This window comes from Bicyclus anynana, chromosome 15, assembly GCF_947172395.1.
Source record: "Bicyclus anynana chromosome 15, ilBicAnyn1.1, whole genome shotgun sequence".
NCBI lineage: Eukaryota > Metazoa > Arthropoda > Insecta > Lepidoptera > Nymphalidae > Bicyclus > Bicyclus anynana.
The window spans coordinates 2,291,019-2,304,927 of record NC_069097.1 but is presented as its reverse complement, the minus strand read 5'-3'; the positions used below and the strand labels follow the sequence as shown (position 1 = coordinate 2,304,927).

The 13,909-nt window shown below is 36.6% G+C and overlaps 1 protein-coding gene across 2 annotated transcripts in view; it reads right to left on the bottom strand.

The window, feature by feature from the left end:
• LOC112046289 (tRNA dimethylallyltransferase) overlaps positions 1 to 12,725 on the bottom strand; it is a 270,203-nt gene extending 257,478 nt beyond the window's left edge. Inside the window, exon 1 of one of the 2 annotated variants that reach the window (XM_052885840.1) lies at positions 12,446 to 12,725. Coding sequence is in view for 1 of the 2 variants with exons in the window: in XM_024082887.2 (XP_023938655.1) it covers positions 12,446 to 12,583 (138 nt within the window). In the remaining variant the exon portion in view is untranslated. The remainder of the gene's footprint in view (positions 1 to 12,445) is intronic. The other variant, XM_024082887.2, reaches the window with a different exon arrangement.
• Between the last annotated feature and the right edge of the window lie 1,184 nt (positions 12,726 to 13,909).

Sequence of the window (13,909 nt, the reverse complement as noted above, 5' to 3'; positions counted from 1 at the left end):
GATTTTTTTTTATATTGAATAAGCTCGCGCTTGATCACGATCTCATCTGATGGTAAGTGAAGGCCTAAGGTGGAACGCGCTTGTCTGCCATATGCCTATTCACTATCATCTTAAATATACCCAGGTTGTAAGAATTAGGAAACTCTGACTTCGGGAGAGAGTTCCATACGAAACGAAGAAGCAAATCGCTTCAAACGAGTTCTAGAAAATTTTGAGTATTTCCGCAAAAGAAAAAAAATAAGTTAATTATTATTCACTGTTCATTAAAATATTAATTAACTTACAAAGATTAATCATCTAAATCGCAAACACTAGTAAAACTATACCACACCAACGCAACTGACTCAATTGTGGGAGATTACTATGACTCAAATATTAAAACAGATTAAAGATGTACATTATATCAATAAAACTTGTAAACCTACACTCAGGACAGCTGTTTATTCACAGTGCATATATGAATCACTACAGATTAAAACTGAAATACCTAAAAGGAATACAGACTCACAAAATAGGATGTTGCAAAAAAACATGCTTAAAAGTCTACGATTTTTTTCGTGAATCATGTTATTTTTGGTTCCAGGCAATTAAAAAACTGGTGATAACAAAACAAGATTTTTTTTGGAAAAATAATAACAATGCTTTGAAGTTTTATACGGATCGATTATTTTCAATAAAAATTATTTATGAAACTTAAAAAATAATTTAATTAATTATTTATTTATAAAAATTCACATATAAGGTGAAATTGAAAAATGAATTAAGTTAAAGTTTTTACTAACATATTCTATTTTTATTTTTACTAACATAACTATGGGCCTATTGAAGCTTGAAATAAATATTATTATTATTATTATTATTATTATTTGATGAATACATACGTAAAGTCTATTATTTATTTTTCTTCTAAATAACACTTTATAAGACTTTGGCCGGATTTATATTTGTCTGTCGTGTCGTGACGCATCAGAACAGAATCGGTATGATACATTTAATATGGCAACGTTTACACTTATGTGTTGTGACATGTTGTGATGGTTTCTGATGGTCGCGTCACGACACGACACGTCGGACGTCAGACAAATATGAATCCGGCTTTTGTCAACTTCTGATGAACGATTATTATTTTTGTCTTCTATTTATGTATTCTGTGCCAATACAGATCTAAAATACCTGAAATTATATAGGCGATCGTCATTACAGATTTACAGATTACAAACGCACCTAGTCTTGTATTCAAAGTAAGACTTTCACTTATCAATTCACTTTATCAATGTTTTGTTTTCGCAGACAGACATAATACGCATAAATTTTGACAATGATATTAAAATTCATGACGCAGTTTTGATACGGTTATCAAAGTTGTTATGGAATCCTACTAGAAAAGATAGTAATATATGTACTTTTTGAAACAACAAAAAAAATAAACATTGATCAAGGAGCTACGAGTATGAGAGATAAGTTTCGCTATTATCTACGAAAAAGCTACGAACCAGTGTGGCAAAACTAGGTACAAAATACTCACAACTTGCATTTTATTCGGAAACTAGAGCTTTTTTTATTCTTCACAAGTTAACCCTTGACTACAATCTCACCTGATGGTAAGTGATGATGCAATCTACCCGTCATTATTCAGTACTCCTTATATTTATTTTCTCTTTTTTGATTGGTTGTCTGGAAGAGATCGCTCATTAGCGATAAGGCCGCCAATTGTACATTAGTTTTTAAGTTAATTTCTTGCTTGTTATTATTCTTTTTGGTGTACAATAAAGTATATTTCATTCATTCATTCATTCAATCTAAGATGGAAGCAGGCTAACTGCTTTCGGTTTCTACACGACATCGTACTGGAACGCTAAATCGTTTGGCGGTACGTAACCGGTAGGGTGATAACTAGCCACGGCCGAAGCCTCCCGTCAGCTAGACCTGGACCAATTAAGAAAACCTCTACCGGCCCAGCCCGGGATCGAACCCAGGACCACCATCTTGTAAGTCCACCGCGCATACAACTGACCCGCGGAGTCCGTAAAAAAAGTGATCAAGCTCCTTAAAGTAAGCCTCCAATAACTCGTATTATACATTCAGCCCCAGATCGAAGCACCGCTACCGCGCTTTCAAAGAAATAAACTGCATCAAAAATCAACATCGGTCCATTCGTTAGGAAAGCTACGATGTCAGTCATACACCCTTATACTCCTCTTTTTCAAACGGCAAATCGCTCGGAGATTTCCACATCCATTGAGAGACAATGGAGGTGGTGGTAGATTGAAACACGGTGGACACAATGGCTTTCGAACAAATTGCATCATGCCGTTATCAACCCATATTCGGCTCACTGCTGAGCTCGAGTTTCCTCTTTGAATGAGAGGGGTTAGCCAATAGTTCACAACGCTGGCCCAATGCGGATTGGCAGACTTCACACACGCAGAGAATTAAGAAAATTGAAAAACTTTTTTACATGTTGGGTTACAAAACCACGGGGCGGTTTCAAAAATCACGGAGACAGAATCCACAACCTTGGTGGTTTTTTTTATTTATTCTTTACAAGTTAGCCCTTGACTATTCACCTGATGATAAGTGATGATCCAATCTAAGATGGAAGCGGGCTAACTTGTTAGGAGGAGGATGAAAATCCACACCCCTTTCGGTTTCTACACGACGTCATACCGGAACGCTAAATCGCTTGGCGGTACGTCTTTGTCGGTAGTGTGGTAACTAGCCACGGCCGAAGCCTCCCACCAGCCAGACCTGAACCAATTAAGAAAAACTCAATCGGCCCAGCCGGGGATCGAACCCAGAACCTCCGTCTTGTAAATCCTCCGCGCATACCACTGCGCCACGGAGGCCGTCGAAAGGCCGTGGTGGAAGCAGTGCAGTTAACCAGTTATTTCCGGTGGTGGAAATTGAAGCATTAGCTTCCTAACAAAAAAAAACGCAGGAAATTTAGAAGCTACAACATCACAAACATACAGACAGACACGTCAAAGTTGTAACACCTCTTTTTCACGTCGAGGGTGTCGCAAAAAGCTCGGAGACAGAATCCACAACCTTGGAGGCAGTGCAGTCAACCCGCTGGGCCGGCGCGGCAGATCGAGGCACCGCGGGGAGCGCGCAACCTTGGCCGAGGCGACGAACCCGCCGGAATGCTAACAAGAGCCGCGCAACGCCGGCCGCTTGCCCAAATTGGGTCGTATGCGAAAAATTCGCAGATAAAACGTTGTGACGTCACAGCGCGTGAGACGCGCGTTACGAACCGCGTAGACTAAAATATTTCCGCTGTTCTGGGTTTCGTGGTCCGCGTTCTTTGTATTGTAATGGTAAATTTTTAACACTCAATCCATAGGTAAGTATACAGGGTGATTCGGTCTTTAGTGCGGATATTTTTTTTCGTGGTTCTGTATCATTAATAGAATATAAATCTACAAACAGTTCGATACATTTTATGTAATTTTTTTTTTTAATTTATGTCTCTAAAATAACAAAATAATGTACATATTATTACTAAACAAGATATATTCAGCTTAAAAGTGATCTGGTGACGTTCTTTAGGTATCAAACGAAAATAAAATAAACGCACAATAGGGTGACCCTAAAATTCTGTTAAAAAGTAAATAACTTTAGCTAACGATAATTTTGTTATTTTTGATTTAAAAAAAAAAAGAAAAAATACGTGATTATTAAATTTTGTTTATGTACAAAATATAAAAATATCCGCACAAAAAAAATTTTCTTCCTGTATATATCATGTCATCTTGAGATTTTAAAATAACATTTGGAATAAGGGTTCAGAACTTGGCCCCATTGTTCGGTAATTAACAATTATATAATTAGGGAATAATTGTATTTGTAAAGTCTTTCTATGTTATTAATATTAGGTACTTAGCTGTCTTTTAGCAATGGCAAATTTTCACGTTTTCCTTCAACTAAACGAAAGCCGGGGAGAGGAGAGAGAGAGGAGGAGATGAGCCGATAATAGTTCGAGCAGGAATCGATTTAATATAAAAAAACTTAAAAGTGGAACTATTGAGTCTTAATCATAGAAGATTAACAAATAATGCAAAGAACTGCATGTCGCAATAGGGATGATGACAGTTTTTTAAATTGTATATAAATTAAGAGTATGCTAATAATAAAGCAATTTTGTAAAAGTAACAGGGTATCTGCGATCATTACTTTCGGAGCTACAGGGATTTAAAAGGTCAGATTTGCGGCGCTGCCGTGGATCCCTGAAAAACGCCCCATACAAAATGGTACGAACTAATAACGTCGTAGGCACTTAATGATCGTTAGATTTGTATGGGCGTTTAAACAAAATTAAAAAAATATCTTTGTCATTTCTGCGTTTATGTTTATAGTTCATTTATTAAAAAATGTTACATTTAATGTAAGGAAGCTAAAACTGATAAAGATAAAGATTTTGAAAATTTATAATCTTATTTATTTTGCAAATATCCAGTCAATCTTTGCTTTTTATATATAAATTAGTTAACATAGACCTTATTTACCCGAATTTATTATAAAAATCAATATATTCAAACCTAGTCATCATCCCCATTGCTAATATTAAGTTCTACAATGACTTGCTGGTAAGCTGGGCCTATTTGAAATACACGAATATTAAATCTTGACAAGGCAATAGAAGTGACATATTTAACTTTTTTATTTTTTATTAGGATTCCATATCCTAAAGGCTAAAACGGGACCCTATTACTAAGACACCGCTGTCCGTCGGTCCGCTTGTCACCAGGCTGCACTGCATGAATCGTGATAGTTAGACAGTTGAAATTTTCTAAGATAATGTATTTACTGTTCCTGCTACAACAATACCAATATATTTAATAAAGTCTTTGTGTATGGCGCTTAAAAAGCTTTTTACATAAAAAATGATTACGAATCCAAGGAAAACATACCAGTTAATATGAGTAATATTTTCAAAAGCTAATTTCTAATGAGATAATAAATAACAAAATGTCGAAAGCTTTGGAATCTTGCTTCTAGTATGTGATAGCAGTAATGAACGCCAATCTTCACAGAGGAGATGACACTTAAGGATGATATTAATGTGTCTATTTATATGTATTAAAAAAAATCAGATACCATTCATAATCTACTATTACTAATTACTAATATAATATAGAGAGGTAAAATTTGTCATGTAGGGGTTAATCCCTGGATCTACTGAACTGACTTTTAAAATTCTTTTACCACTAGTAATCCACGTTATTTATGAGTGTCAAAGGCTACATTTTATGCCCGTTTTCTCACGGTAACAGGAACTAAGCGAATAAAACCGCGAGTTTCGGCTAGTTAACTCTAAAAGCGACAAATGAAGATGATACACGATTGTTCGTACTAGATACAAAAAGTAGCACCAACAAGCTAATGAGAATATTTCGAGCGAGTGCGTAAATTTGGAAAATTCAACCACAACCTATTTGCACTGCCCCACTAAATTCTACAAAAAGCCTACCTCGATAATATTCATATCAAACGCATGTCTCGACTTTATTCTAATAAGATCAATTAGATATATTGACATTTTCAATAGACATTTTTTTACTGTTGCCAACCGATTCACATATCACCTGAAGACTGTAGTTGGATATAGTCTGGCAAGTTTGTTGATAAAACTTCCATGATATGCGGGCGACGGGCGGAAAGACGCGGGTGCGAAATCGTGCGTGCGGGGAAGTAACGTGCATCAGTCGTGGGTTTTTCATTCATCGCTACAAGCACCCCGCCCGCAACATCGGGAGTGTTACATACGAAGTTGCCAAGCTATTGTAGATCAGTACCTAATATGACTAAGATTAGGTTAGCAAAGCTGTATTATACTAGCAGACGCTTAAATCTAATTAGAATTAATTTTTAAAATCGGTCTAGTAGATCCAGAGATTACCCCTTAAAACCTCCCAAACTTCACCTTAATTAATATTAGTAGGTATAGTTCAGTATAGATAATGCCACTTACCACACATCACTTTTGGGGGTCCCATAAGCTGTTGACTTTGTTTTGTATAATAAACTAGTGAAGCTTTGCGAAGGTATTGATATTTTTAACATTGAAAGTATTTCGCAATCTTCAAGTTCAACTCGTATATTTTATCTCACATATTTGCCTATACTAACAATCACAACCTTTCTGAAGGATAAACAGTAATGCGTTTCAATAGACATACAATTTCTGATACACTTGCCCCAAATTACCCTTTGAAATTGTTTTTATGAAATAATACATCATGAAGAGAAAATTTCATGATCAAATATTTTCTAGACCAAAACATACTACTATTCTTCTTTTATTTTTTCTTCTCTTCTTTCTTCTCCACTGTTTACGTGGACAATTAAGATATGTAATAATTTAGAATTTAAGAATGTAATATGTGGCATTACTTAATAATAAAGATCTTTCTTTCTTTCTTTTTTTTCTTTCTTTCAATCGTAGATCTGTCTGTGGCAGTCAAAGAAACTATCATATATTTTTACCGTTATGCACCATAAATGTATTGGCATCTAAACGATAATAAGATTACTTGGTGAAATGAAAAAAAAACTAAAGAATGTAAGCTACATGAGAGGGTTTTATCTATGTTTTTGCATGTTATGCGACGGTAGCGACCAGCCGTGCATTCTGTAACAGCGCTGTGATATCGGTCGTTTCCAATGCAACTTTTAATTTTGGCATCCTATAAAACTTTTAACTTAAAAGTAGAATAAAACGTGTTATAGGCGAAAAGTTGGCGTTTTGTGTCGACGTTTAGTGGCCGGTGCGGGCCACAAGAAGCGAGCAGCGGCGATTTTAGCGTGTGGGGGCCACCGACGTCAACCGTGTGCGGCGAGTCCATATAAATTTTATAAAACTATAGGTAATATGAAAGCAACTAATATTATAAAGCTGAAGAGTTTGTTTGTTTATTTGAACGCGCTAATCTCAGGAACTACTGGTCTGATTTGAAAAATTTTTTCAGTGTTAGATAGCCTATTTATCGAGAAAGGCTATAGGTTATATAATATCCCCGTATTCTAACGGAAACGGGAACCACGCGGGTGAAACCGCGCGGCGTCAGCTAGTAATAATTATATAAACAACACAAACTCAAATACGATGCAGGTGAAAACTTGTTTTCAAAGGTGGGAAGCTCTTTAGACTGAGCTTTAGACCTGCATACGTAACTGTGTAACAGCGGCGAAGTGTTCATACAAGCCGATCCCCGCCGGGTTACCTTTAAAATCCATTCATATTCATTGTTGTACTATTTCTAATATATCTACAGATACATCTCTAGATATATAAGAAACCGGAGTTAGTACTACGCTGAATGAATTTCCTTTTCTTTGGGCTTAACTTCGTCTAAATTCCATCCTTCGCCAGTGCTGTGTTGTTGAAATTAAAAACAAATAACTACAGACTATTTTATCTGAGTATTTCGCACATACTGCGACGGCAGCGACCTGTCCGAAGGCTAGCCGGCAGCGCGTCGTTATATAACACAAACTCGGACACTATGCAAGTGAAATTTACCTGGCTCTGTTTATTTTATTTATGCGTGGTGGGTTCGCGCTTCACATCATCATTATCGGCCTATTTTAATGACCCATTACAGGGCCAGGCCTACTCGTTACTAACCCATATTCGGCTCACTGCTGAGCTAGAGTCTCCACTCAGAATGAGAGGTGTTAGGCCAAGAATGAGAGGGGTATAAATACCTACAACTAATGCCTACAATAACACCAATGCCTACATAATAACCTTAAAAGCCTGGGAGCTGGGAATCGAACCCAAGACTTCTTCAATAAAAACCGCAGAATAACAAATGCGTCAGAGAGGTCGTCATTCTCCTACAAAAGCATTTGCTTACAAAAACACCGGTGTCGAATAAAGTGTGTACTTATCTACGTATTACCTGGAAGAAAATATTCCGTATATTATTTTCCTTTGTGAAAATAAACTTATTAAATGTAAAAAAAACCAAAAAAAGCGCGACATCTAAAAGGAAATAAAAGTGAAAATCGTAAAAATGCGACTTAATGACCTTTTACGGGATGCGGTGAGCGGGCCAGCGCACGGGAGAGAAGAAATGGCCTTTAAGTTTTAACTTCATGATTATGTTGGGGAAAAATGGTACACAGTTTTTAGCATTTTTGACTGCCTCCGTTGCGCAGTGGTATGCGCGGTGGATTTACAAGACGGAGGTCTTGGGTTCGATCCCCGGCTGGGCCGATTGAAGTTTTCTTAATTGGTCCAGGTCTGGCTGGTGGGAGGCTTTGGCCGTGGCTAGTTTCCACCCTACCGACAAAAACGTACCGCCAAGCGGGAAAGAATTTAGAAACCGAAAGGGGTGTGGATTTTCATCCTCCTCCTAACAAGTTAGCCCGCTTCCATCTTAGACTGCATCATCAATTAGCATCATAGCAATGTGATTGTAGTCAAGGGCTAACTTGTAAAAAATATAAAAAAAACATCGATATAAATCGTTAGATGGACCCTTCCTTATTAAAGAACGCACAATGCTATGTCATTACTCAAAGACGTGCACGCACATCTTAATTTAGTATGCAACAAGCGCATGCTGTGACTTAAAAAATACTTTGCTGTTTTTTTCTTGTTTAATCCCTTAATTATGCCTTCGTGATCATTTTGGGAGTGTAAAAACACAAGCAGCAACACGAATATAATGAGAAAGTTGCTACTTTTCGCCCGCGACTTCGTCCGCGTGAAAATCGATGTAGACTTTCAACCCCTATTTCACACCCTTCTATTTATATTTTTGCAAGGTTTTTAAAGTATAATAAAAAGTCAACTTATCATTTTAAATTTACAAATGTGCCTTCAAACTGAAGGAATTTCCATACAAACTTTCTACCCCTACTTCACCCCATTCTGATTCTATTTTCGCGACAGAAAGTATCCTATACTTAATTTTATTACTTACTAGCGGACGCCCGCGACTTCCTCCGCGTAAAACTCGATGTAAACTTTCAACTATCCCTACCCCACCCTATCCTTACCCTACCCCTACCCTACCCTACCCTACCAATAATATATAAACGATGAAAAATAATATTGAATTTATCAAAAAATCCTCAGAAAAACAATTTTAATCATTTTCTTATTTTCGTACACTTTTTACACTTTAATATGAAACTTTTCTTTTTTTAAGTGAATGAAGCTAAAAAAACTGTATTATATTTTAGAGGGCTGGAATTAAATCTTTGACCAATCAGTGCGGAGTCCTGAGCGAGTAAAAATACCGAATTCCATCAGAGTCGTAGGCTCTGCTAGTAAACAATATTTAATGTTTATTACTTACATATTTATAATACTTAATTATAATACTTAATTATCTGTCTTGCTATCCAAAAATAAAACATAACAAAGTGTGGCGCAATCTTGATTGCACAATGACTTTCATATACCCAGTGTTGCACAACTATTTTCAATACATTTTCATAATATTATTATAATATATGTTATCTATGAAAGTCGTAACATTGTCAGTGAGTGTTTGTTTACAGTAACTCAATGCATGCACAGAAAATTGAGAGCCGTGATAGCCCAGTGGATATGAACTCTGCCTTCAATTCGGAGGATGTATAGGTTCGAATCTGGTCCGGGGCATGTCATGTACCTCCAACTTTTTAGTTATGTGCACTTTAATAAATTAAATATCACATGTCTCAAATGGTGAAGGAAAAACGTCGTGAGGAAACCTGCATACCTGAGAATTTTCTCTCTGTGTGTGAATAATCCGCATTGGTCCAGTGTGGTGGACTATTGCCATAATCCCTCATTCTGAGAAGAGACTCGAGCTGGTGCTGTGCATGAGCATGTGCTGTGCATGAGCATGTGCTGTGCATGTGCATGTGCAACAATGAGCCGAAAATGGGTTGGTCCAGTAATACGCCAATATGGTTTCAGATAACGAGGTCTAGGTTCTCCAACCCTGGGTCAGGTCATTGACATTCAATAAGTCATATCAGCCAATGAACGTCCACTATATGACGGAGGCCTTTTGTAGGAACTTCCAAACATCACAATACTGAGCCGCCTGCATCTAGCGAATCCCTGCGACTTACTTCATGTCTTAAGGCCACCTGGTGGTGACATTGAATATCTACTGAGATTATATTTCTTCTAAGAAATTTACAGTTAACATTTCAGCCCAAAGTTAGAAGTTGGTGGTTTTACATGTGCCGTGAAGAGCATTTTAAGCCGTCAGTCCCGGTCAATATCATCAACATCTGATAGCTATTAATTCAACATTAAAACCCTAATCCCGCCCAAGTACTACTAAAAAGTTAGGTTTATAAAGCATCACTGCCTTATTGAACCAGTGGAAGCTATATGGCTTTAGATCACCAGGTCCTGGGTACGAGCCCAAGGTGGGGCTATGAAACAATGAGTTTTTCTGTCATTTAGTAAGTTGGTAGTGTTATACCCACACACTTCAGATGTCCCAGTCATTATCATTAACATCTGATAGTAATTGTTACAGAGTTTAACAATATCACTCTAAGCCCACCAACCCGCATTTGAACAGCAGGAGGTCCATATTTCATCTTCTACAAAGGTCTACGGAGGCCTGGTTCTATAGTAGCCCTTTAAAATAAGCTCAAAATGATGATGACGAACCAAAATATGATACGGTTATTTAACGGTTAGATAAACAAGAATTGCAATTGATCATGGCCAGTGGTAATCACTTAATAAAATACGCTGGTACAAAAAAAAAATTAACGAGATGTTCCTTAACTTCAACTTAATTTGTCAGTCCTTGACCTTGGTAAAATAAGGCATTTGACCCAGTCACTTTAATATCAGGATCCACAAAGCGAACCTTTGCTTCTATTTATTATTTGTTTCTATATTTTTATTCAACAAATGATAATAATTATAGTAAGTGCTACTTCTGCAGAAGAATTTGTCTTCGATCACTAACTTTCCTACTACTCCTCTTATTATACATAGTGCATATGATAAATAGACAAAAAAGAATAACCAACAGTTGAAATTACCTAAAAACAGTGTTACAACTGCAGTGTGGAAGTACCATAACATTTACTAATATAATTAAGAAATTAAATTCTTTAATTAATTCAGTTTGGATTGTGCCACAATGCAAGAACCAGCTCATGACTAAGGGACCCGTATGGGTTCGAAACTAGTCGAGCATACTCTGACCTAATATCGCGTGAGTTTTAGCCGTGTTTCATAATCAATTAATATGAATAACACTCACGATAGTTTAAATTCTAAAAAAGCCTTTGACTTGACTATTACATATGACCTCCTTTGATGAGTCCAGCCCCTTCACCAATAAGCTATTGAGGCTATAGAACCTACCTCTGATTTCATAACCTGTTAACCCGGGTTAACAATATACATACTCTTGGGTTATCTATCCACTTTACTGTGGAGCTATTAGTAGAGGCTTAATTTGTCCAATAGTCTCTTACTTCACCATTTTGCCTAGGAGTTAATCAAAGATTTACTAAAACAATTCAGTTAATTTTCAAAGTTTAACCTACACTGACCAATCTCTTTTGTGTCTTCTCCATCTTTGTAATATTGTCAAGTTCAGTGGTGCCGAGTTGGGAAAAATAATAGCTACAAGCCATTTTACTGATGCAAAAATGCACTGCCTATATTAAGAACTCATTATAAACCTGTGTCGGAAACAATTTCCATTATTTAATGCCTATCATAGTTAAAAACCTTGTGCACACCACTGGTGATTACCACTTATGTCCACTTATACAATATTGTCATTGTCATCCATCGAGGGATTTGTTTCTGTCCTTTTAAACATTAGTGTGGGCAATAAACCAAAAAGAATTTGAAAAGTAATAAAGCTGAATATAATTAAAAGTCCTAAATATCCTACAGACAACGTTTACTGTTTTGGCAAATGAAAAAACTCATATGATAGCTATTATTGAATTGCACCGAGTTCTTTTAAAATTACATTGTATGTGTGTTTTTCAATTAATATTACCAATTTTGATAATGTGAGTACACAAGGTGACCATTATAATAAACTACAAGGTCTAAAGCAAACATTTAGGAAGAAATAGCTACTTAAAAGATGCAAAAGTGTAATGTCTCATTCTAAGCACTTATTGGTTGTAAAAGTCACTACGATACCACTAAAACCAATTTTTCTAATTACATGACTATTACCATAATAAAACTGAATATATATGCTGCTGAATTAAAGTAAAAATGTTCTTAGAATTCCAAGAAGAAAGTAACAGGTGGCAGGAGAGGTTATTTTTGTCTCATGGCTAGTTTAGCTAACAAAACACATACTGCACCCAAGAGGACGGTGGAAACAACGTAAATATTCACTAAATAGATGTACTAAAGCAAATAATATAGACCAAAACCTTTATAACACTCAAATATGATGATAAACACGAACTTTTTAAGGTTATGACGACGTACCTGCATCGAGTCAGCACTGATGACCTCCGTGCCCAATTTTTGGGCTAGTTCCACGCCCAATTTCGTTTTTCCGGTACCTGTCGCACCCAATATAATCACCATTGGTATTTTAGAAGATAACACAGACCTTAGAGCCATCACAAAACACTTGCACGCACTTCACACACCACACCAACTAACTTCACATTTGTTTTGACAGCTGACAGCTCGAGCCGGAGATGCGTTCCATTTTTAGCAAAGCTCGATCGAGTATTATCACGAAGCGTTTCACGTGGATTCCCATGTCACGTGTAAAATACGTTTGTTTATTTTGTTTACATGTAGGTACTTCATATTTAATACCTATTGTGCAATCTCTAACGAACGACGCGATATAAAGTTCAATACCTACGTTTGTTTTCATTTACGTACCACTACTTACTATTGTAATAGTAAGTTGTGCCGAGTTTTGTTGGAAAGTCAATTCAATGAGTAAAGCGTAAATGATAAGAATTGTAATTTCAGGCACCTGTATGTTATTATGTAAAAAAGTGAGATAAATTATACCAAATTGGGTTCAAGTTACGACTTCTTCTGTCAAGTAGAGAATAAAGAGATACTGAATACCTAATGACTTTATGCAGCTACCCGCAGTATGAAGGTTTTCAATTTATTTTGATTTGTTATTGATATGGAGTAGGTGAGTAGCAAGGAACATTATTGTATTTTAAAAGTCACAAAAGTTCACCTTTATAAAAACTTTAGTTCTACCAAAGTAGGTAAGTATTCAATGTTCTACTACTTCTCTATTTATTTATATAATAACAACTACCTTACATATTATAATATAGCCTTCGAGCCTTCTAATGAGGCCCATAGGCTCAAAGTCACTCAGCAGACGATGGAGCGAGTTATACTTGGAGTTTCTATGTGATCGAATCAGAAATAAGGAGATGAGCAGACGAACCAAAGCCACTAACGTAGCTTAAGCAAAGGGCAGGCCACATAATTCGAATAACCGATGGACGTTGGGGTCCCGAGGCGACCCCGCACCGGAAAGTGCAGTGTTGCGGGTTGAAGGGAACCGTTGCGCTGGATGCTGGCGGCTCGAGACCGTTGTTTGGAAGTTCATGCAAGAGGGCTATGTACAGCAGAGGACGTCCATCGGCTGATAATGATGATTATATATAATATAGCCCAACTTCAAATAACCTTTCTAAACTTACCTCTACCTATCTACGTACTTGACTTGTGCCTATGTCAGGACTTCGTCTGCGTCTAGTTATACTTACAACACAGGTACCTACTTATATCTACTTGGATTTCTATCCAAGCTTAGCGTTGAATTTAATATTTCTTGACATGTTTAGATATTATTGGTTGCAAGTCTCTTGGTTGGCGGATCAAAAAGTGGTGGTAGAATTTTTTTCTTCTTCTTCTTTTTCTTAATTCTTAGTTAGTTCCTAGACGGAATCTGGTTAAATT